The sequence below is a fragment of the Bison bison genome, unplaced genomic scaffold, assembly GCF_000754665.1.
Source record: "Bison bison bison isolate TAMUID 2011002044 unplaced genomic scaffold, Bison_UMD1.0 scf7180017864317, whole genome shotgun sequence".
Classification (NCBI taxonomy): Eukaryota; Metazoa; Chordata; class Mammalia; order Artiodactyla; family Bovidae; genus Bison; species Bison bison.
Genome location: NW_011494889.1, coordinates 4,192,013 through 4,212,724, shown reverse-complemented (window position 1 = coordinate 4,212,724; position 20,712 = coordinate 4,192,013). Strand labels below are relative to the sequence as shown.

At 35.4% G+C, this 20,712-nt stretch overlaps 1 protein-coding gene across 1 annotated transcript in view; it reads left to right on the top strand.

Moving 5' to 3' along the window:
- LIN9 (lin-9 DREAM MuvB core complex component) overlaps nt 1-20,712 on the top strand; it is an 85,662-nt gene that overhangs the window by 6,430 nt on the left and 58,520 nt on the right. Inside the window, exons 2-6 of the mRNA XM_010852871.1 lie at nt 3,740-3,772; nt 5,334-5,428; nt 6,890-6,994; nt 17,176-17,309; nt 18,583-18,708. Of these exons, the coding sequence (XP_010851173.1) occupies nt 3,740-3,772; nt 5,334-5,428; nt 6,890-6,994; nt 17,176-17,309; nt 18,583-18,708 (493 nt within the window). The remainder of the gene's footprint in view (nt 1-3,739; nt 3,773-5,333; nt 5,429-6,889; nt 6,995-17,175; nt 17,310-18,582; nt 18,709-20,712) is intronic.

Below are 20,712 nucleotides of genomic sequence, written 5' to 3'. Positions count from 1 at the left end.
GCACTCTTTGGCATTGCCTTTCTTTGGGATTGGAATGAAAACTGACCTTTTCCAGTCCTGTGGCCACTGCTGAGTTTTGCAAATTTGCTGGCATATTGAGTGCAGCACTTTCACAGCATCATCTTTCAGGATTTGAAATAGCTCAACTGGAATTCTATCACCTCCACTAGCTTTGTAGTGATGCTTTCTAAGGCCCACTTGACTTCACATTCCAGGATGTCTGGCTCTAGGTCAGTGATCACACCATCATGATTATCTGGGTTGTGAAGATCTTTTTTGTACAGTTCTTCTGTGTATTCTTGCCACCTCTTCTCATTATCTTCTGCTTCTGTTAGGTCCATACCATTTCTGTCCTTTATCGAGCCCATCTTTGCATGAAATGTACCCTTGGTATCTCATTTTTTTTTTAAGAGATCTCTAGTCTTTCCCATTCTATTGTTTTCCTCTATTTCTTTGCATTGATCGCTGAGGAAGGCTTTCTTATCTCTTCTTGCTATTCTTTGGAACTCTGCATTCAGATGCTTATATCTTTCCTTTGCTCCTTTGCTTTTCGCTTCTCTTCTTTTCACAGCTATTTGTAAGGCCTCCCCAGTCAGCCATTTTGCTTTTTTGCATTTCTTTTCCATGGGGATGGTCTTGATCCCTGTCTTCTGTACAACGTCACGGACTTCATTCCATAGTTCATCAGGCACTCTTATCTATCAGATGTAGGCCCTTAAATCTATTTCTCACTTCCACTGTATAATCATAAGGGATTTGATTTAGGTCATACCTGAATGGTCTAGTGGTTTTCCCTACTTTCTTCAATTTAAGTCTGAATTTGGCAATAAGGAGTTCATGATCTGAGCCACAGTCAGCTCCTGGTCTTGTTTTTGCTGACTGTATAGAGCTTCTCCATCTTTGGCTGCAAAGAATATAATCAATCTGATTTCGGTGTTGACCATCTGGTGATGTCCATGTGTAGAGTCTTCTCTTGTGTTGTTGGAAGAGGGTTTTTGTTACTGAACTGAACAGTATACTGAAAGATGAACTCCCCAGGTCAGTAGGTGCCCAATATGCTACTGGAGATCAGTGGAGAAATAACTCCAGAAAGAATGAAGGGATGGAGCCAAAGCAAAAACAACACCCAGTTGTGGATGTGACTGGTGATAGAAGCAAGGTCCGGTGCTGCAAAGAGCAATATTGCATAGGAACCTGGAATGTCAGGTCCATGAATCAAGGCAAATCGAAAGTGGTGAAATAGGAGATGGCAAGAGTGAATGTCGACATTCTAGGAATCAGTGAACTAAAATGGACTGGAATGGGTGAATTTAACTCAGATGACCATTATATCTACTACTGTGGGCAGGAATCCCTCAGAAGAAATGGAGTAGCCATCATGGTCAACAAAAGAGTCTAAAAGAGTACTTGGATGCAATCTCAAAAACGACAGAATGATCTCTGTTCGTTTCCAAGGCAAACCATTCAATATCACAGTAATCCAAGTCTGTGCCCCAACCAGTAATGCTGAAGAAGCTGAAGTTGAACGGTTCCATGAAGACCTACAAGACCTTTTAGAACTAACACCCAAAAAAAGATATCCTTTTCATTATGGGGGACTGGAATGCAAAAGTAGGAAATCAAGAAACACCTGGGGTAACAGGCAAATTTGGCCTTGGAATACGGAATAAAGCCGGGCAAAGGCTAATAGAGTTTTGCCAAGAAAATGCACTGGTCACAACAAACACCCTCTTCCAAGGAGTAAGCGTCTTTTAATTTCATGGCTGCAGTCACCAACAGACATTTATAACAAACCACGTAGAAACCTGCCTTTTCTCAATATAAGTAAATGTCTAACCTTTCAAATGACATCACTACTGCCTGGTCTTACATTATATATTTTTTAAGCATAAATGGATGTCACAGTAACTGAGATGAAAAATAGCTGATTCTAAAATAAAATAAATTTTAAAATGAGGAATGATAAGAAATAATAATTTGACTATAGTAAAAGAAAAGGTGTTCTAAACAGTTTTTTAAATTTAAAAAGGGAGATTTTGCTCACTAATAATTCTATGAATAATGTCTATTTTGGACCACAGGAAGGGTTTTTCCTCCCTGTTACTTTCTTTTATTGAGATATAATTAACATATAACCTTGTATTAGTTTTAGATATGAGTATAATGATTTGATATTTGTATATATTGCAAAAGAATTTCCACAGTAAGTTTAGTTAACACCCATCACCACACAGATATAATTTTTTTCTTGTGATAAAGACTTTTAAGATCTACTCTTTTAGCAATTTTCAGAAATATAATACAGTATTGTTAACTTTAGTTACCATACTATATATTACATCCCCAGAACTTATTTATCTTGTAACTGGAAGTTTGTACTTTCTGACCCCCTTCACCTATTTTTGCCTATCCTCCACCCCTGCCTCTGACAACCGCCAATTTGTTCTCTGTATCTGTCAGTTTGGTAGGGTTTTTTTTAATTTTTTATTAAAAACATTTTATTACTATTTTTGGCCATGCTGGGTGGATTGTGGGATCTTAGTTCCCTGACCAGGGATTGAACCCTGGCCCTCAAGCAGTCAAAGTGCAGAGTTCTAACCATTGGACCACCAGAGAAGCCCCTTTTTTATTTTTTCTAGATGTCCCATGTAAGTGAGAGAGGTCATACTTTATTATTTTGCAGATGACTTGATCTTCTTTGCAGTATACATATCCAACTCCAAGATTTTCAATTTAGTGCTCTCCCTCTCTCATAAAGGAGAAGGCAATAGCACCCTACTCCAGTACTCTTGCCTGGAAAATCCCATGGATGGAGGAGCCTGGTGGGCTGCAGTCCATGGGGTTGCTAAGAGTCGAATACAACTGAGCGACTTCCCTTTGACTTTTCACTTTCACGCATTGGAGAAGGAAATGGCAACCCACTCCAGTGTTCTTGCCTGGAGAATCCCAGGGATGGGGGAGCCTGGTGGGCTGCCGTCTATGGGATCACACAGAGCTGGACATGACTGAAGTGACTTAGCTCTCTCATAAAAGCTTCTTTGCCTATCAGTTCTCCTACAGTTCCTCACCCACATATCCTATATTCTTTATTTACACCAGAACCTTTAGTCCAGTGTTTCTCAATATGGGCTTGAGAGTACTTACAACAGAATCCCCTGAAGGCCTTTATTAATCCATCAGTTTCTACATGGAGGAGGAGCTTCCGAGTTGTTCTGCTATACACTGTTTTAGTTAGTGAATCCCTCCAGCTTTACGCTAGTCCTTCTTGGCTTCTCAGAATGCCCTAGTCAGACTTGTATCTTTTAAGTATACATACTTGCAGTCTAGACTTCCATTCTAGACTGCTGTGACAGTCCCTGGATCATTTCCATTTTCTCTTTTCTAAAACTCTATTACCACTTTTGATCTTTGCCTCAATAAATGTCAGTTCCCTTTCTCTTTTCCTTCTCCAAAACCAGCACACTTTTGGTTGAGGATCCAAAATTGCTTCTGTCCCTACTCCTCCTCTTTCCTCTCTTTCTGTTTTTCTGGCTTTCAAAGTTCACCAGTTCTCATAGTTTCAAACAGAACTCCCAGATGTCTCCAGTTCTTCCATATGTTGTCTGAGTTCTGGTCAATAGCTTGAACTGTCTATTAGTTATTTCTAATTGCATGTTCAACCAGGACTAAAACTAAGTGGATCACCAAGTTTTTTCTCTTACTCTGATTATGAAGTAATACTGATTTGTTTTCATTGCAGGCTCTTCAGCAAAAGCACTTGTCAGTTTAAAAGGTAAGAATCAGAGCTTGATTCTTTAGATATGGCATAAACTAGGAATTTAATTCATTAAGTTAATTTGGTTATAGTATTATCTTTTCTTTCTAAGTTACGATTCATTATAGCTTTTAAATATTGGTTTTCACTGATGATAACTTTAAATTCATATGGGAATTTGGCCCTTGGTTTTCTCCTTCTAGAATTATTGATTAAAGTACTTTGTAACTAAACATTCTGAACAGTTCTTACTGGATTTAAATAATGTATTAACAACTGGGCTAAGCTGTATTTTGAGGGCTTCCCAGGTGGCTCAGTGGTTGTTTATTTTTAAAGAATTTTGTGAGCTAAGTAATAATGCAGGTCTCTTGAAATAAAACAGTGATAGCGTTATTTTGAGAAAAAGTTAGACTTGTTCCTTGGTCTTGCTATTTCTTTGTATGAGTAGATTAGACCAGTCCTTTTAGTATAATTTTGAAATTTTATCTCTTGAGCAAAGATTCTACATTTGGAACCAATCTAAATCTTCTCATAGGCTCATTAGTACTTTTAGTTTTTAAAGCTACCATGTTGTACCTTGGATGGGTGATGTACCAGATCAAGTCCTTCTGGCTTAAGAACATGTATCTTCCAGGATTACCCTCATTTATTTGCCTAGAAGGATCAACCCCATCTGATCTCTTTTGTACTTATTAAAATATATGTCTGAAAAACGAGAACACAGGTACGCCCGTGGCGGATTCACGTTGATGTATGGCAAAACCAATACAATATTGTAAAGTAATTAGCCTCTAGTTAAAATAAATAAATTAAAAAAAAAAAAAGAAAGAAAACCAACTCCACTATTTTTTTCTCCATTTATTAAAGCCGTGTCTCTTTTTAAATATATACAAGGAGCATAAAATGTTTATAGGAAAATTAGAAAATGCTATCAGGTAATTAAAAGGAAATAGAAACATCTATCCTATGTATATTCATCTCAATTTTCTCTGTCTCTCTGTAAATAAACAAATTTTTATAAAAATTAAACTCACCTTCTTTAATTTCACAGTTTTCATGTTTAATGTATTTAATCAGTTGATCAGATTTTTTTCTGGTTGAATTCAACTCTGAAGATGTTTCACAGAATTAAGAGAAAAAAATACCACATATGTCATTTTTGGATATCAAGGGTTTTACACATTGAAGCAGAAAACGTTTAGAAATATGCTCTAAGTTCAAAGTTAAAACTTTTCTCATTTTTCCTTGCCTGCTTTCAGTCAGACTGTACTGAGACAGTTTTTGGAAAATTAGAATAGAGGAATTATTGAAAACCAAAATGAAATAAGCCACACATGTTTTAATATGAAAATGTAATAGTTTCAAGTAGAATCAGCTTGTCAAATTATTTACAAAGTTTGATGAGAAAATACAGAAGAGATTTTTTTCATTTGTAATAAACTAAAATTATTATGGGCAGTATATTTTTTCCATATTGGTAAATATTTCAGATATATTGCTGTTATTAAAAGGCCATATTTATAGTATAAAGTCCTTTGAACTAAAGTTAAATATCATAAATAATAATTATTTATTACAGAGGGAAGCTTATCTAACACATGGAATGAAAAGTACAGTTCTTTACAAAAAACACCTGTTTGGAAAGGCAGGAATACAGGCTCTGCTGTGGAAATGGTGAGGAATTAGTTTTTCTTACTCTTTAGAATATGATAGCTAAATTGTCTGTATTATTGTCATGTACACATTCTTATAGCACTATAAAACTTTTTCTAAGGTTTTTCCCCAGTTCCAACCATTTGTTTCTTTAAATGTCATTGAACAGTATTTGGTCATATCTAAATAAATAATCTGTGATAATCTGTTCATCATTAAGCATTTGTAAGTAATTCTTGCTTTAAATAGGCAAACCAAAAAAACTCAACAACCCAAAATCTTACTTTTAATAGATTTTTAATGATTTAGTAGATTAAAAAAAAAAAAAAAGAAATGTATGTGACTCCGGACCCTACAAAAAGATTTCTAGATAAGTGGTAAGATATTAAAATCTTGTGGAGGTCAAGGGTAAATGCATTTAAGTTAGGAAGTAGAGATAAGCACATAATTGGCATAACTAACAATTTTGGGGGCCTTTCTTCCTCCCCTAGCCCCAGGAAATTTTAGGGGTCAATCATGAAACACAGAGCTGGGTTAGACAGTAGCTGTCTCAGTAGCCTGGACAGTTGGCCGTACTCTTATCAACCCTGTTGTCATCATTTTCTTCTTCCTCTCGGCCCATGGTCAGGGGAGGGAAGCAGGGTAGGGGGGACTTCCTGTTAGGCCTATGCGTTCTTAAGGCTCTCCGTGGGTTTAATTTCAAGGGTCCATACCTCTGGTGTCATTTCAGTTGGATGCTTCCCATATGTTGCTATTCCACTGCCCCTGCTTCAGTTCAAAGTAGGCATGGAACTGTCTTGAATGATGAGAGAAGGATTTGAAAAGGGTGTGGGTATTATTGGGAAATTATTTCTGGTGTTCTTTTCTATTAATAAAGGCTCTGAACCTAGGATGGACTGTAAGTTTTTTCATATTACAGATCCTTAAGTTTGTAATATATTTTGGATACTTAAAAGTTTTTAGTTCATATGCACTTATCAAGCATCTGTTATTATCTCGTCTTTTTATTAAATGGAAATTTGTCAACAATTTTTCATAACAGATCTAGTATAATATTATATACCTTTAGATTTACTCTCTAAAGTGAGTAAATGTACTCTCAAAGTCTAGTAAATTTGTCCCCACCCAGTCCTACACAGGAGACACATCATGTGAAACACCCAATTGGTTGGTATTAATCCAAGCACCAACATAATGAGAACTGGAATTTCCGGAACTTAATTTCAAGACTACTGGCATACTATATGAAGACTTGGGTTCTAGTTTTAATTATCAGCTGGGTGTTTCATTTTTAAACAAGTTACATAAATATGTATATTTCTACTTTATAAAATCTAAGATTATTTGTATGCTTTGTATTTTCTTTCTTCTTCAGTACTGATGATAATTCAGTTAGCTGTATTTTCTAAGTGTAGAATTGTGCTTTGGAACAAAAATGAGATATGTTTGGCCTTTTCTTTAAATAAAAAATTTGTATCATAGCCTTTCAGAAACTCAAAACGAAGTCGGCTCTTTTCTGATGAAGATGACAGACAAATAAATACAAGGTCACCTAAAAGAAACCAGAGGGTAGCAATGGTTCCACAGGTATGTGTGTGCTAAAATTTTGTTTCATTGAAAGGAAATGAGCAATCATTCAGCATAATAAAATTTGTATTTATCATTCTACCACATTTTGAGTGACAAGTTCTTTTCTTTAAATCATTACTTCGGCTCAGCTCTGTTTTAGTTACCTGAAAAGGGGCATTATTTTATTCATGAACTTTAAACCAGAGTAGAAAGCCAATCCTCAGTCTTACAAATGCACACTCTTCTGTTTTGGGGGGCAGGGGGCACTGCCCCACAATATGCAGGATCTTAGTTCCCTGGCCAAGGATCTAACCTGTGCCTCCTGTAGTGGAAGTGCAGAATCCTAACCACTGGACCACCATGTAACACTCTTTTTAAGCATGGAGATAGTGGACATTAAACAAATGAATTTGGCAAATTGGAATCAGCTTGGCATTTGCATGGAATTCAGAGGGGAAAAATCATTTTAGTTTATCACTAAGGGAAGTATGTTGAAGACTTACTTTACCCAGAAGAGGAAAATGTATAGTGAAAAATTGTATTTCCTTTTTCAGTTTTGATGTCTTTTTTTTTTTTAGAAGTAATAGTAGACATACAAGAATCAAAGGAATGAGTGAAAATTAGAAAAGGAAGTATTAACTTTAAAAATAAAGTAATTTTCTTCTATGAAACTTAAAATTTTTGATAAAGTTATTCCCTACTTTCATTTTTTTTCAAAAGCGTTTTAAAATTTTCTAGTAGGATATATTATAGTAGAGGTAATTTTCTTAACCAAAGATTTGGCATCAAATAAATTAGAAGTATTACCAGCAATACGCCCTACCAAAAAAAATCCAAAGAGCTTTTACATACCTTTATGGTCATTTCAAATAGTAAAATATATTGTTATCTATAAAATGAACAAAAATTATTAATTTTTTTAACATCAAGGATAAGTGTGCATAAACATCTAAATTTCAACTTAAAAATTTGAACCAATTGAAACTAATACACAACATGCATAGCTTGGCTCAGTAGATGTTGGTACAGGTTGAATGAATGTAAGAATAGTCAACAACTTTTCAGGAACTATTATTTTGGGGGGAAAAGATACTGTTTCTTTATCATCTAGAGAATTCCATATAAACAGCAGGGACAATAATCGGTGGCCTTGAGAATAAAATAATATAGTTTAACTTCTTTTCCACCCTGCCATCTAGTTCTTATTAGTATTATTATGGACATTGCTGTGGTTTTTAACCTTTATAATACATCAGAATTCTTCCTGCTTTTTACCTTGTTAAGAGTTATTTTTATTTTTTATCAAAACTATGCACTATGTATAGTTTTGAAATAAAAGGCTTATAACAACAACAAAAAAGAATAGTCAACAACTATTTTTGTAGTGACTTTGGTTTTTATTCATTTAAAAAATTTTTTGGCCACTGTGTGGCATGTGGGATCTTAGTTCTCTGACCAGGGATTAAATCCACGCCCCTGCATTGGAAGCTCAGAGTCTTAACCACTGTGATCTTGGGTGGCCTCAGCCTGCAGCAGCTTGAAGTGAGGCTTTGGTTTCTTAGCCAGAAATTGAGGCTGGGTAGCACTGGTGAGAGCACTGAATACTGAGCACTAGACCAGTGGTCAGTGACAAGGGCCCTGGCCATTCAGCTTTGCAGAAAAAGGATTCCAACAAAGATGGAAAATAGTGAAACAAGTGTTAAATAGGAGGATAAAAAAGTACAGTGGAAGACACATGGCCAGACTCAGAGAGAGAGCGTCATCCCCTCACAGCAGTTTGAGTCACTTATTGGCTTTTCTTCCTGTCTTCCTTTGGCCAATCATTTTGATTTGCCTGGTTCAGAGTCCATATTTAGTATATTTCAGGATTCTCCTGAGTGTGCGCACATATCTCTTAGCCAAGACGGATTCTACCAAAGAGACATATGGGTAGAGTATCAGTTAGCACCACTCTGCTTTGACCTCCAAGGAGCCTTTCTGCACATATGTGGTCAGGGAGATCTCCTGACTTCAAGAATGAGAAATATGTGGTCTGGGCAGGGTCCAGTGTCCTCTCTTAATTGTTCTGCTATTCTTGTCTTGGAGTTTCAGTCCACAGGGAATGAATCTTCTATTGCTTTACCCTGGACAGGAGCCCCATCTACCTCCTGCCTCAACTGGACTGCCAGGGAAGTCCCTTGTGTTGACCTTGGAAGAGCTGTATTATTACGATAATTTGGATGCTTTAATTCTATTTAGATTTTTTAAAAATTTCCAAACATATGGAGTTAAAAAAAATTTTTTTTAATGTCTCTTCAGCTATTTATTAGGAAAAATTTCAAACATACAGAGAACTCTGGTCTTTGTGACTGTGAAACCAGCCTCCCACAAGTCTGCCCAAAGCCCTCCTCCCCAGGCACATTTCATTCCTTCTGGGACTGTTTTACAAAGACCTTTCAAATATAACATAGGACAGATATGATATGAGACTTATTCAAATATGTGAAAAAATTTTATATCCTCTGAGTTTTCTTTTTTCTAGTCTTACATGCCTAGTTCATTCAGTCTTCATTTATATGATATGTCTTATTTTCTTACCCTCCTAGTCATAGCCTCTAATCTGTTGTATTCTTTTTGTTTAAAGAGCACCACTCAGAGCTGAAAAATTACAAAAATCCAAATTTACTGAGTCCTTAGTATGTTCCAGATCCTGTTCTAAGCACTTCGTATGTAATATTTTGATTTAATCTTCAAATTCCCCATGAGTTAGGTTACTTATTTCACATTTTTCAGATGAGAAAGCAGACACAGAGAAGTTATCTTGTTCAAGATCATAAAGCCGGGAAGTGAAAGCTGATACTGAATGGCAGACAGCCTGTCTTAAGAGCCTTTCTTTTTTTGTTGTAGCTTTACTGAGATGTAATTAAGAAAGCAGACAATTCAGTATGCTTTAAATATATGCATAGATGTGTGCAACAGTTACCACAGCCAATTTTAAGACATTTTCATCATCTCAAAAAAAGAAAAAGCAGTAGTAGTCACTCTCCATTTTCCATTTATTGAATAAACCCTTAGAAGTATAATTGCTGCAAGCGTATTTACACTTAAACTTTGGAAGATACTACCTAATAATCTATTTTTAAAAGTTGGAATAACATATTTCCACTAACAAATTGACTGTATTTCTTCATACTCAACAGAGGGATCTTCAATACAGTTTTATGTCCAATGAGCCACCAATACCCTATTTTAAAATCTGCATCAATAACTCAATAGAAATAAGAATAGCACTCTTTCTGATAGTAATATTTTATAATAATTTGGTTATTATTTATGCTAAATGACTCATGACATATGATTTTTTTTACATTAACAAGTCAACTTTCTAAGTACCATGTGGTATCCTGAATTGGATTCTGGGCCAGAAAAAGGACATTAATGGAAAAACAGAAAAAATCCAAATAAAGTCTGTTGTTTAGTAGTATTATACCAGTGTTAATTTCTTAGTTTTGACAAACCGTGGTTGTATAAGATGTTAACATTAGGGAATGCTGGATGAAGGGCATATGGGAACTCTGTACTGTCTTTGCAACTTTTCTATAAATCTACAGTCATTCCAAAATAAAGTTTTATATTTAAAAATAAGTTAATTTTAACCTTCATCTACCCTTCAGATCTGCTTCCCTCTTCCATTGATAACCAACCAATTTTAGACCTCTTTAATACTTCTAAACCTTTCTATATGTTTTCACAGAAAATATATAGTATTGTTTTGTGTATGTAGTTTAAAAATTACATTTATAGTAGTATTTTCATGATATTGTATCAGTCATCATTCTGTAATTTATTTTTTCACTCAAAAGTCTGTTTTTTCGTTTTTATTTTGTCTTGTGGCTTGTAGAGATCTTAGTTCCCTGACCAGGGATTGAACTATGCCCCCTGCAGTGGAATCAAAGGCATCCCATATGCCCTTCATCCAGCTTTCCCTAATGTTAACATCTTATACAACCACGGTTTGTCAAAACTAAGAAATTAACACTGGTATAATACTATTAAACAACAGACTTTATTTGGATTTTTTCTGTTTTTCCATTAATGTCCTTTTTCTGGCCCAGAATCCAATTCAGGATTCTGAATCCAATTCATGAATCCAATTGGATTCATGGTACTTAGAAAGTTGACTTGTTAATGTAAAAAAAAATTATATGTCATGAGTCATTTAGCATAAATAATAACCAAATTATTATTTGTTTTTGTTTTTGAGATCTGGCTATGCTGACTGATTTAGACAGGCTTCGGTGTTTCATTTCTTTTTGCTGTTTTGTAGTATTCAACCTTATACCATAATTTATTTATAAATTCTCTATTTATGGGCGTTCAAGTGGTTTCTGAGTTTTCACTATTACACACAATGCTGTGGTGAACATCCCAAGCATGTTTTTATAAATTTGCAAGTGTTTTCTAGGACAGATGCCTAAAATGTGGAATTGCTGGATCACAGGATATGCACATTTAAAGTTTTTAAAGTAGTGCCAGATTATTCTCCAAAGAAATTGTACTGGCTTATACTTTCAGCCAATAATATATCACAGTGCCTATTTTATCTAATGCTTGTCAACCCAGTATAACCAAACAGCTAGATTTTTGCTAATCTCATAACAGCATCTCATTTGTTTTAGTTGGTATGTCATCTATGAGTGATGGTGAGATACTTTTCATATACATTTATAAACTTTCTTTCCTATGTTCTAAACTTTCTCCTATTTTTTTTTTAATTTTTAAGTTTTATTTATTTATTTACTTATGTTTGTGTTAGGTCTTTGTTGCTGCACATTGGCTTTCTCTAGTTGCAGCAAGCAGGGCCTACTCTTTGTTGTAGTGTGTGGGCTTCTCATTGCAGTGGCTTCTGTTGTTGCAGAACACAGGCTCTAGAGTGTGGACTCAGTAGCTGTAGCTCATGGGCTTAGTTGCTCCACGACATCTGGAATCTTCCTGGACCAGGGATCAAACCTGTGTCCCCTACATTAGCAGGTGGATTCTTATCCACTCTAACAGCAGGGAAGTCCTTCTCCCATTTTTAAAAATTGAATTATTGGTCATTTCTGATTAATTTGAAACAACTTTGTATATATTAAGAATATTAGTCCTTTGGCTATTTATATTATAATTTTTTTCAGAGTTTGTATAATAGTTTGTCTTTTGCTTTGTTTCTGTATTTTTCACCATAGAGGACTGAAAAAGATTCTATAGGTCAAATATACCTGTTTCCCTTTAATGAGTTTTTGATTGTATAATCAGAAAAACCTTCCCTAGTCTAAAATTCATAGCTTTAGAATTCTCTATTTCTTATTTCATTAAAAAAAAAAATGTTTAAATCTTTAACTGTCTGAAATTTATTTTGGAGTAAGGAATGAGGTAAGACTGCAACCAGATTTTTTTTCCAGAGGACTGTTTAGTTGTCCTGGTAACATTTACTGAATAATCCATCTTTTTTACATTGGTTTATAATGCTACTGCATGACAAGCTAAATTCTGTATATATTTGGGTTTATTTCTAGACTTCCTATCTCTTTATATCTAGTATATCTCTCTATGTGCTAGTATCAAATTATTTTAATGTGACTTTATATTGTGTTTTAGCCTCTGATATAGCATTAAGATTTTCCTGAATATTCTTTCACATTTATTTTTCCTTATGAACTTTAGAATCAACTTGACTAGGAAAAAGAGTCTGTTGGGATTTTCATTGATATTGCAGTAATATTATAAATTATTGGGGGAATATGACATGTAACATTGGGACTACCCATCCAAGAACTGGTTGTAGTTCCACTTATTCAAGCTTTTTTGCCCCTTTTTTGTTGTCGTTTAGTTGCTAGGTCATGTTCGACTCCGTGCACTGCAGCATACTGGCTTCGTGTCCTTCACTGTCTCCCAGAGTCTGCTCAAACTCATGTCCATTGAATCAGTGATGCCATCCAACCATCTCATCCTCTGTTGCCCCTTTCGCCTCTCCTGCCTTCAGTCTTTCCCAGCATCAGGGTCTTTTCCAAGGAGTCAGTTTTTCACATCAGGCAGCCGAAGTATTGGAGTTTCAGCTTTAGCATCAGTCCTTCCAATGAATATTCAGTACTGATTTCCTTTCAGATTGACTGGTTTGATCTTACAGTCCAAGGGATTCTCAAGAGTCTTCTCCAACATCACAGTTCAAAAACATCAGTTCTTCAGCACTCAGCTCTTTATAGTCCAACTCTTACATCCATACATGACTACTGGAAAAACCATAGCTTTGACTAGACAGACCTTTGTTGGCAAAGTAACATCTCTGCTTTTTAATACACTGTTTAGGTTGGTCATAGCTTTTCTTCCAAGGAGCAAGCGTCTTTTAACTTGATGGCTGCAGTCACCATCCACAGTGATTTTGGAGCTTTAGAAAATAAAATCTGCTACTGTTTCCATTTTTTCCCCCATCTGTTTGCCATGAAATAATGGAACTGGATGCCATGATCTTGGTTTTTTGAATATTTGGTTTTTAAACCAACTTTTTCCACTCTCCTCTTTCATCTTCATCAAGAGGCTCTTTAGTTCCTCTTCGCCTTCTGCCATTAGGTTGGTGTCATCTGCCAGTATGAGGTTGTTGATATTTCTCCTGGCAATCTTGATTCCAGACTTTAAATTTCTTTTGCATGTCAATCTTGCACATTTCTTAAGTGTATTCCTAGGTGTTTAATACTTTGTTCTCACCATTTTTGCTGTAATAAATAATGTATTTCTTGTTTTATTGTCTAATCTGTTTTCATTTATATAGAGAGAATATAATATCTTTTAAAAATAGAGAATTTTGGATAACAGCTTGTTTTCTTCTGCTTTATTAAATTCTTATAGTTGATTTTTTGAGTTTTCTGGGGAAGTCATGTCACCTGCAGATTTACAGTTTTATTCTTTTTCTTCAATTGGCTAATTCCACCATCAAACCAATGTCAAAAATAGTATAATCAACATCTTTATCATAGTCCTCACTTCAATGAGAAATGTTCACAATTTTAACGTTGAATATGATCCTGACTTTTGGATTGGATTGGGGAGAAATGTGTTATTTATTTATTTTTGGCTGTGCTAGATCTTCCTTGATGCATGGGCTTTTCTTTAGTTGTGGAGAGCAGGGGCTACTCTCTAGTTGCCATGCACAAGCTTCTCTTTGCGGTCGCTTTTGTTGTGGAGCACGGTCTCGAGTGCGCATGAGCATCGGTAATTGTGGTACGTGAGCTCAGTAGTTGTGATTCCTGGGCTCTGGAGCACAGGCTCAATAGTTGTGGCACGTGGGTTTATTTGCTCTGGTGGCACGTGCGATCTTCCCAGATCAGGGATCGAACTCACATGTCCTGAATTGGAAGGTGGATTCTTTACCACTGAGCCACCAGGGAAGCCCAAGAAATGTGTTTTGAAGGTTAAGAAAGTATTCATCTATTTTTATTTTCTTGGTCAGTATAACTAAAGGCTTATTCATTTTGTTATTTTCTTCAAATAATTTTTGATTGTATTGATTTTTCTTCTTTTGGTTTTCTGTTTTTTATTTCTATTATTTTTGCTCTGATTTTTTATTATTTTCTTCCTCTACTTGCTTTGAGTTTTCTTTGTTCTGTTTTTTTTCTAATTTCTTATGGTGGAAGGATAAGTTATATTTGAAATTTTTCTTTTATTCTAGTACAAGCATTTATCCAATGAATTAAATTTTTCTTTTAGGTACTGCTTTAGCTGTATCACTTGGCATATTGTGTTTTTTTAGTCATTTTGTCTATTTTTATTCCATTAGGAGTTTTTTTTAGTAGATATTGGATTTTATCAAGTGTTTTAGCATCAGTGGAAGTGATCATATGATTTTCATTATTTCATTTATTAATAATGGCACATTACAGTAATAGTTTTCTAATACTGGCCCTTTCTTGTATTCTTGACATGAATTTCACTTGGTTGTGTTGTATTTTTTTGATGTTCTGATGATGTTTTTTAAGCTTTTTTAAAAATGAAATATAATTGATATATTACCTTTAGGTATACAATATGATCATTTTACTATTTGTGTATATTGTGAAATGATCATCATAGTAAGTCTAGTCTAGTTAACATCCATCCCCATAGTTACAATTTTTTTTTCTTGTGATGAGAACTTTAAAAATTTATTCTTTTAGCAACTTTCAGATAAATAGTATGATATAGTCACCATGCTGTACATTACATACCCATAACTTACTTATTTTATAACTGGAAGTTTGTATCCTTTGACCATTTTTTATCCATTTCATCTGTCCCCCTACCCTGTCTCTGGCAACCACTAGTCTGTTCTTTGTATCTGTTCTCTGTTGAGTTTGGGTTTTTTGAGGGGAGAGGAGTGTTTTTTTTAAGTTACACATGTAAGTAAAAGTAAATGCTGTTTATCTTTCTCTGACTTATTTCACTTAGCATGATGTCCTCAAGGCCTATCCACATTGTCACAAATGGAAAAATTTCCTTCTTTTTAATGACTGAATAATATTCCATCTGCATATATACCATATTTTCTTTGTTCATTTATCAGTGTATGCAGCAGTTGTTTCCATGTCTTGGCTATTGTAAATAATTCTCCAGTGAACTTGGGGGTGCATGTATCTTTTGGAGATAGTGAGTTCATTTCCTTTGGATAAACACCCAGAATTAGAATTGCTGGATTATGTGGTACATCTATTTTTAATTTCCTGAGCAACCTCCATACTGTTTTGCCTTCTGGCCACACCAATTTACATTTCCACCAGCAGTTTACAAGGGTTCTCTTTTTTCACACTCTCTCCAACATTGTTATTTCTTGCGTTTTTGGTAACAGTCATTCTTACAGATGTGAGGTAATACCTTACTGTGGCATTCCCTTAATAGTAATGTTGAGCACCTTTTCATGTACCTTTTTGCCATTTGTGTATCATCTTTGGAAAAAGGTCCATTTAACTCCTCTGCCCATTTTTAAATCAGATTGTCTTTTTGTCATGGCGTTGTATGAGTTCCTTATATATTTTGGGTATTAACCTCTTGTCAGATACATGATTTGGAAATATTTTCTCCCATTCTGTAGCCTGCCTTTTCATTTTGTTGATTGTTTCTTTGAGGTGCAGGAGCTTTTCAGTTTGATGTAGTCCCACTTATTGACTGTTGCTTCTGTTGTCTGTGCTTTTGGTGTCATCTCCAAAAAAAATTATCACCAAGACCAATGTCAAGATTTTCCCCTATATTTTTCTTCTAGGAATTTTATAGTTTCAGGTCTTATATTTACATATAAGGCTTTAATCTGTTTATTTTTGTGATGTAGGACAGGTAGCCAGTTTTATTCTTTTGCTTGTGAAAACCATTTCCAACGCCATTTATCAAAGAGACTATCTTTTCCCCAATTGAGTATTCTTGGTTACCTTGTGAAATATCAATTGACCATATTTGCATGCATTTATTTCTGGGCTCAGTTCTGTTCCATTGGCCTAACCTATCTGTTTTTATGCTAGTCCTATCACATTTTGATTACTATAGCTTTGTAATATAGTTTATAATCTATATTATTAGATTAGGGAGTGTGATGCCTCTGGCTTTGTCCTTTTTTCTCAAGATTACTTTGGCTATTCAGGGTTTTTTTGTGGTTTCATAACAGTTTTTGGATTACTTATTCTATTTCTGTGAAAAATGCCATTGAAATTTTAATAAAGATTGCATTGAATCTGTAGATTGCTTTGGGTATTATAGACATTTTAACAATATTCTTCCAATCCATGAATATAAAACATCTTTCCCAGCATTTTTAAAATTCATATAAATTAGTGATATTTTCTACATGTTCTTTCTCTTGATCTCACTCACAATTGTATCAGAGTCCTTACTGGTCTTTTCTAGGCCAAGAACTGCAGAAATAGTGTCCTAAATATCTTCTTCCTACATACCTAAATTGAAATTGTACTGTAGAGCAAACATGGTGGCGGCAAATATTTTCACCCTCCTTGTCAAAATTTGTTATGAAACTGGAGGCTTTAACTTTGTAAGAAATAATTAGAATGTGTATTTGTTAAATAATAACAAATTTATTTTGTATATTGTTGAATCTTTTTGAGTACTTAACCATAATCTTTACATTTTTACAAATGTAGTCAGTATTATGGATGTTCACTTTTACTTAATGGGACTGTAATTAATCTCTCTTTTTTATTGTATAGAAATTTACAGCAACAATGTCAACACCAGATAAGAAGGCCTCACAGAAGATTGGTTTTCGATTACGTAACTTACTCAAGCTTCCCAAAGCACATAAATGGTGCATATATGAGTGGTTCTACTCAAATATAGATAAGTATGTATCACGGCTCATATCATGAATATCATTTGAATCAGAAGTTTAAGGTTTTCACATGTTAAAAGCCTCAACTTTTTCTAGAGGTCTATTTTGATTCTGTTTTTTTCCTGAATTTCTTTTCCTATTCCTCATTCTAGTTTGATCTGTTTCTGTTTTTCATGCTTTTCTTGCGTCCTCTCTTTTGGGGAAGAAGTTGTTATAAGTTTTTGTGAAAAATCAAATGACAGTATAATTTCTATATTATAATTTACAAAGACTATGCAGTGGAGATACCCTGAAAACAAAGCACCATTATTTGCAGTGAATGGGACTTGTTTTATAAATTTTAAGATTTTAAATGCTAGTATAGTACTAGAGAAACAGTCATGAATGGTAAAAGTGATTCAGGAAGATTTTTAAGAGTCTTTCTATTTAGGGGATGATATTCATGCACTTTTTTGTTATATGTAAGTGTTTAAGTAGAGCATAGTAAGAGATTTGGGTGAAATGCAATTATTCAACAACAGAATTCATTGAAGAAAGATTCTGATTTCTCATCCACTGCAATCTATTCTTATCTAACCCATGCTTGTCAGTGGTACTTGCTTTGCTGGCTACTTATCTTTATTTCCTTTCTCTGTTGTTACCAGTTGCCTACTCTAAACCTTGTTAACCTCATGAACATTGATATTTAAGCCCAAGACATTCATGTGTCATTACTAAGGCTGGTTCCTCGTTTCCCAAACTCATCAATAAAATTGTTTTATTTTTGTCCACAGATTTTTTAGTTATCTTAATTAAGAGAGCTCTCAGGGTGTCCTAGTATAATCTGTGTTCTGCATTTCCTAAAGAACCAATCTAATTCTTTAGAGTCCCCTAGTTTCCTAAAACTAATTTAATATCAAAGAGAACTACTTGGTGATGATATTTATTATCTTTGGGACAAAGATACTTTGTAGTTTACATTCTTTATCCTCACCAGATACAATGAGTGCTAAAATAGCTTTCCAAAGGATAGACTCCTATAGGAGATTTAATGAAAATCAGTATCTCCTGGAATCTCAAGCACAGACAGTACCTCTTGAGTAACTTTTACACATTATTTGTTTTATAAATGTAAACGATTTAATTTAATTTTAACACTTGGAATTTGTGCCCATTTTGTATATATTTTGGGTAGAAGTGAAAGTTTGGTGTCTTGGGATTGATTGATGTTCAAAATTGGAATGCATATTTTGAATTTTATGTCTCAAGCTGTATATTAACTTAAAATACAATTTCTCTTTTACAGACCACTTTTTGAAGGTGATAATGACTTCTGTGTGTGTCTAAAGGAATCTTTTCCTAATTTGAAAACGAGAAAATTAACAAGAGTGGAATGGGGAAAAATCAGGAGGCTTATGGGGAAACCACGGAGGTAAAAATAATGTTTTTGTTTAAAAGACTAGTACCAAAACATAACTTTCCAGAGTAGTTATATGTTAAATATATTCTATTGACCAGCGTTAATGTAGATGCTTTTTATACTTAGGCAACTTGTAATTAAATACACAATTTCATTTTTCTTCAGATCACAGGCCTTGAACATAATTTTTTTATATTAGCTGTGCCCCACAAAGAGAAACCCAAGTAACACGGTAGCTGCTGAGAGAGGGCATCAGAGGGCAGACAGACTGAAATCACAATCACAGAAAACTAGCCAGTCTGATCACATGGACCACAGCCTTGTCTCACTCAGTGAAACTAAGCCATGCCGTGTGGGGCCACCCAAGACGGACAGGTCATGGTGGAGAGGTCTGACAGAATGTGGTCCACTGGAGAAGGGAATAGCAAACCACGTCAGTATTCTTGCCTTGAGAACCCCATGTTCTGATTAGTATGAAAAGGCAAAAAGGACACTAAAAGATGAACTCCCCAGGTCAGTAGGTACCCAATACACTACTGGAGATCAGTGGAGAAATAACTCCAGAAAGAATGAAGGGATGCTGCTGCTAAGTCACTTCAGTTGTATCCGACTCTGTGCGACCCCAGAGACGGCAGCCCACCAGGCTCCCCCATCCTTGGGATTCTCCAGGGAAGAACACTGGAGTGGGTTGCCATTTCCTTCTTCAATGCATGAAAGTGAAAAGTGAAAGTGAAGTCACTTAGTCGTGTCCGACTCTTAGCGACCCCATGGCCTGCAGCCTACCAGGCTCTTCCATCCATAGGATTTTCCAGGCAAGAGTACTAGATTGGGGTGCCATTGCCTTCTCTGAATGAAGGGATGGAGCCAAAGCAAAAACAACACCCAGTTGTGGATGTGACTGGTGATAGAAGCAAGGTCTTAAGCTGTAAAGAGCAATATTGCATAGGAACCTGGAATGTTAGGTCCATGAATCAAGGCAAATTGGAAGTGGTGAAATAGGAGATGGCAAGAGTAAACGTCGACATTCTAGGAATCAGCGAACTAAAATGGACTGGAATGGGTGAATTTAATTCAGATGACCATTATATCTACTACTCGGGGCAGGAATCCCTTAGAAGAAATGGAGTAGCCATCATAGTCAACGAAAGAGTCAGAAATGCAGTACTTGGATGCAATCTCAAAAATGACAGAATGATCTCTGTTCGTTTCCAAGGCAAACCATTCAGTATCACAATAATCCAAGTCTATGCCCCAACCAGTAACACTGAAGAAGCTGAAGTTGAACGGGTCTGTGAAGACCTACAAGACCTTTTAGAACTAACACCCAAAAAAGATGTCCTTTTCATTATAGGGGACTGGAATGCAAAAGTAGGAAGTCAAGAAACACCTGGAATAACAGGCAAATTTGGCCTTGGAATATGGAATGAAGCAGGTCAAAGGCTAATAGAGTTTTGCCAAGAGAATGCACTGGTCATAGCAAACACCCTCTTCCAACAGCACAAGAGAAGACTCTATACATGGACATCACCAGAAGGCCAACACTGAAATCAGATTGATTATATTCTTTGCAGCCAAAGATGGAGACGCTCTATACAGTCAGCAAAAACAAGACCAGGAGCTGACTGTGGCTCAGATCATGAACTCCTTATTGCCAAATTCAGACTTAAATTGAACAAAGTGGGGAAAACCACTAGACTATTCAGTTATGACCTAAATCAAATCCCTTATGATTATACGGTGGAAGTGAGAAATAGATTTAAGGGACTAGATCTGATAGATAGAGTGCCTGATGAACTATGGACGGAGGTTCATGACATTGTACAGAAGACAGGGATCAAGACCATCCCCATGGAAAAGAAATGCAAAAAAGCAAAATGGCTGTCTGAGGAGGCCTTACAAATAGCTGTGAAAAGAAGAGAAGCAAAAAAGCAAAGGAGAAAAGGAAAGATATAAGCATCTGAATGCAGAGTTCCAAAGAATAGCAAGAAGAGATAAGAAAGCCTTCCTCAGCGATCA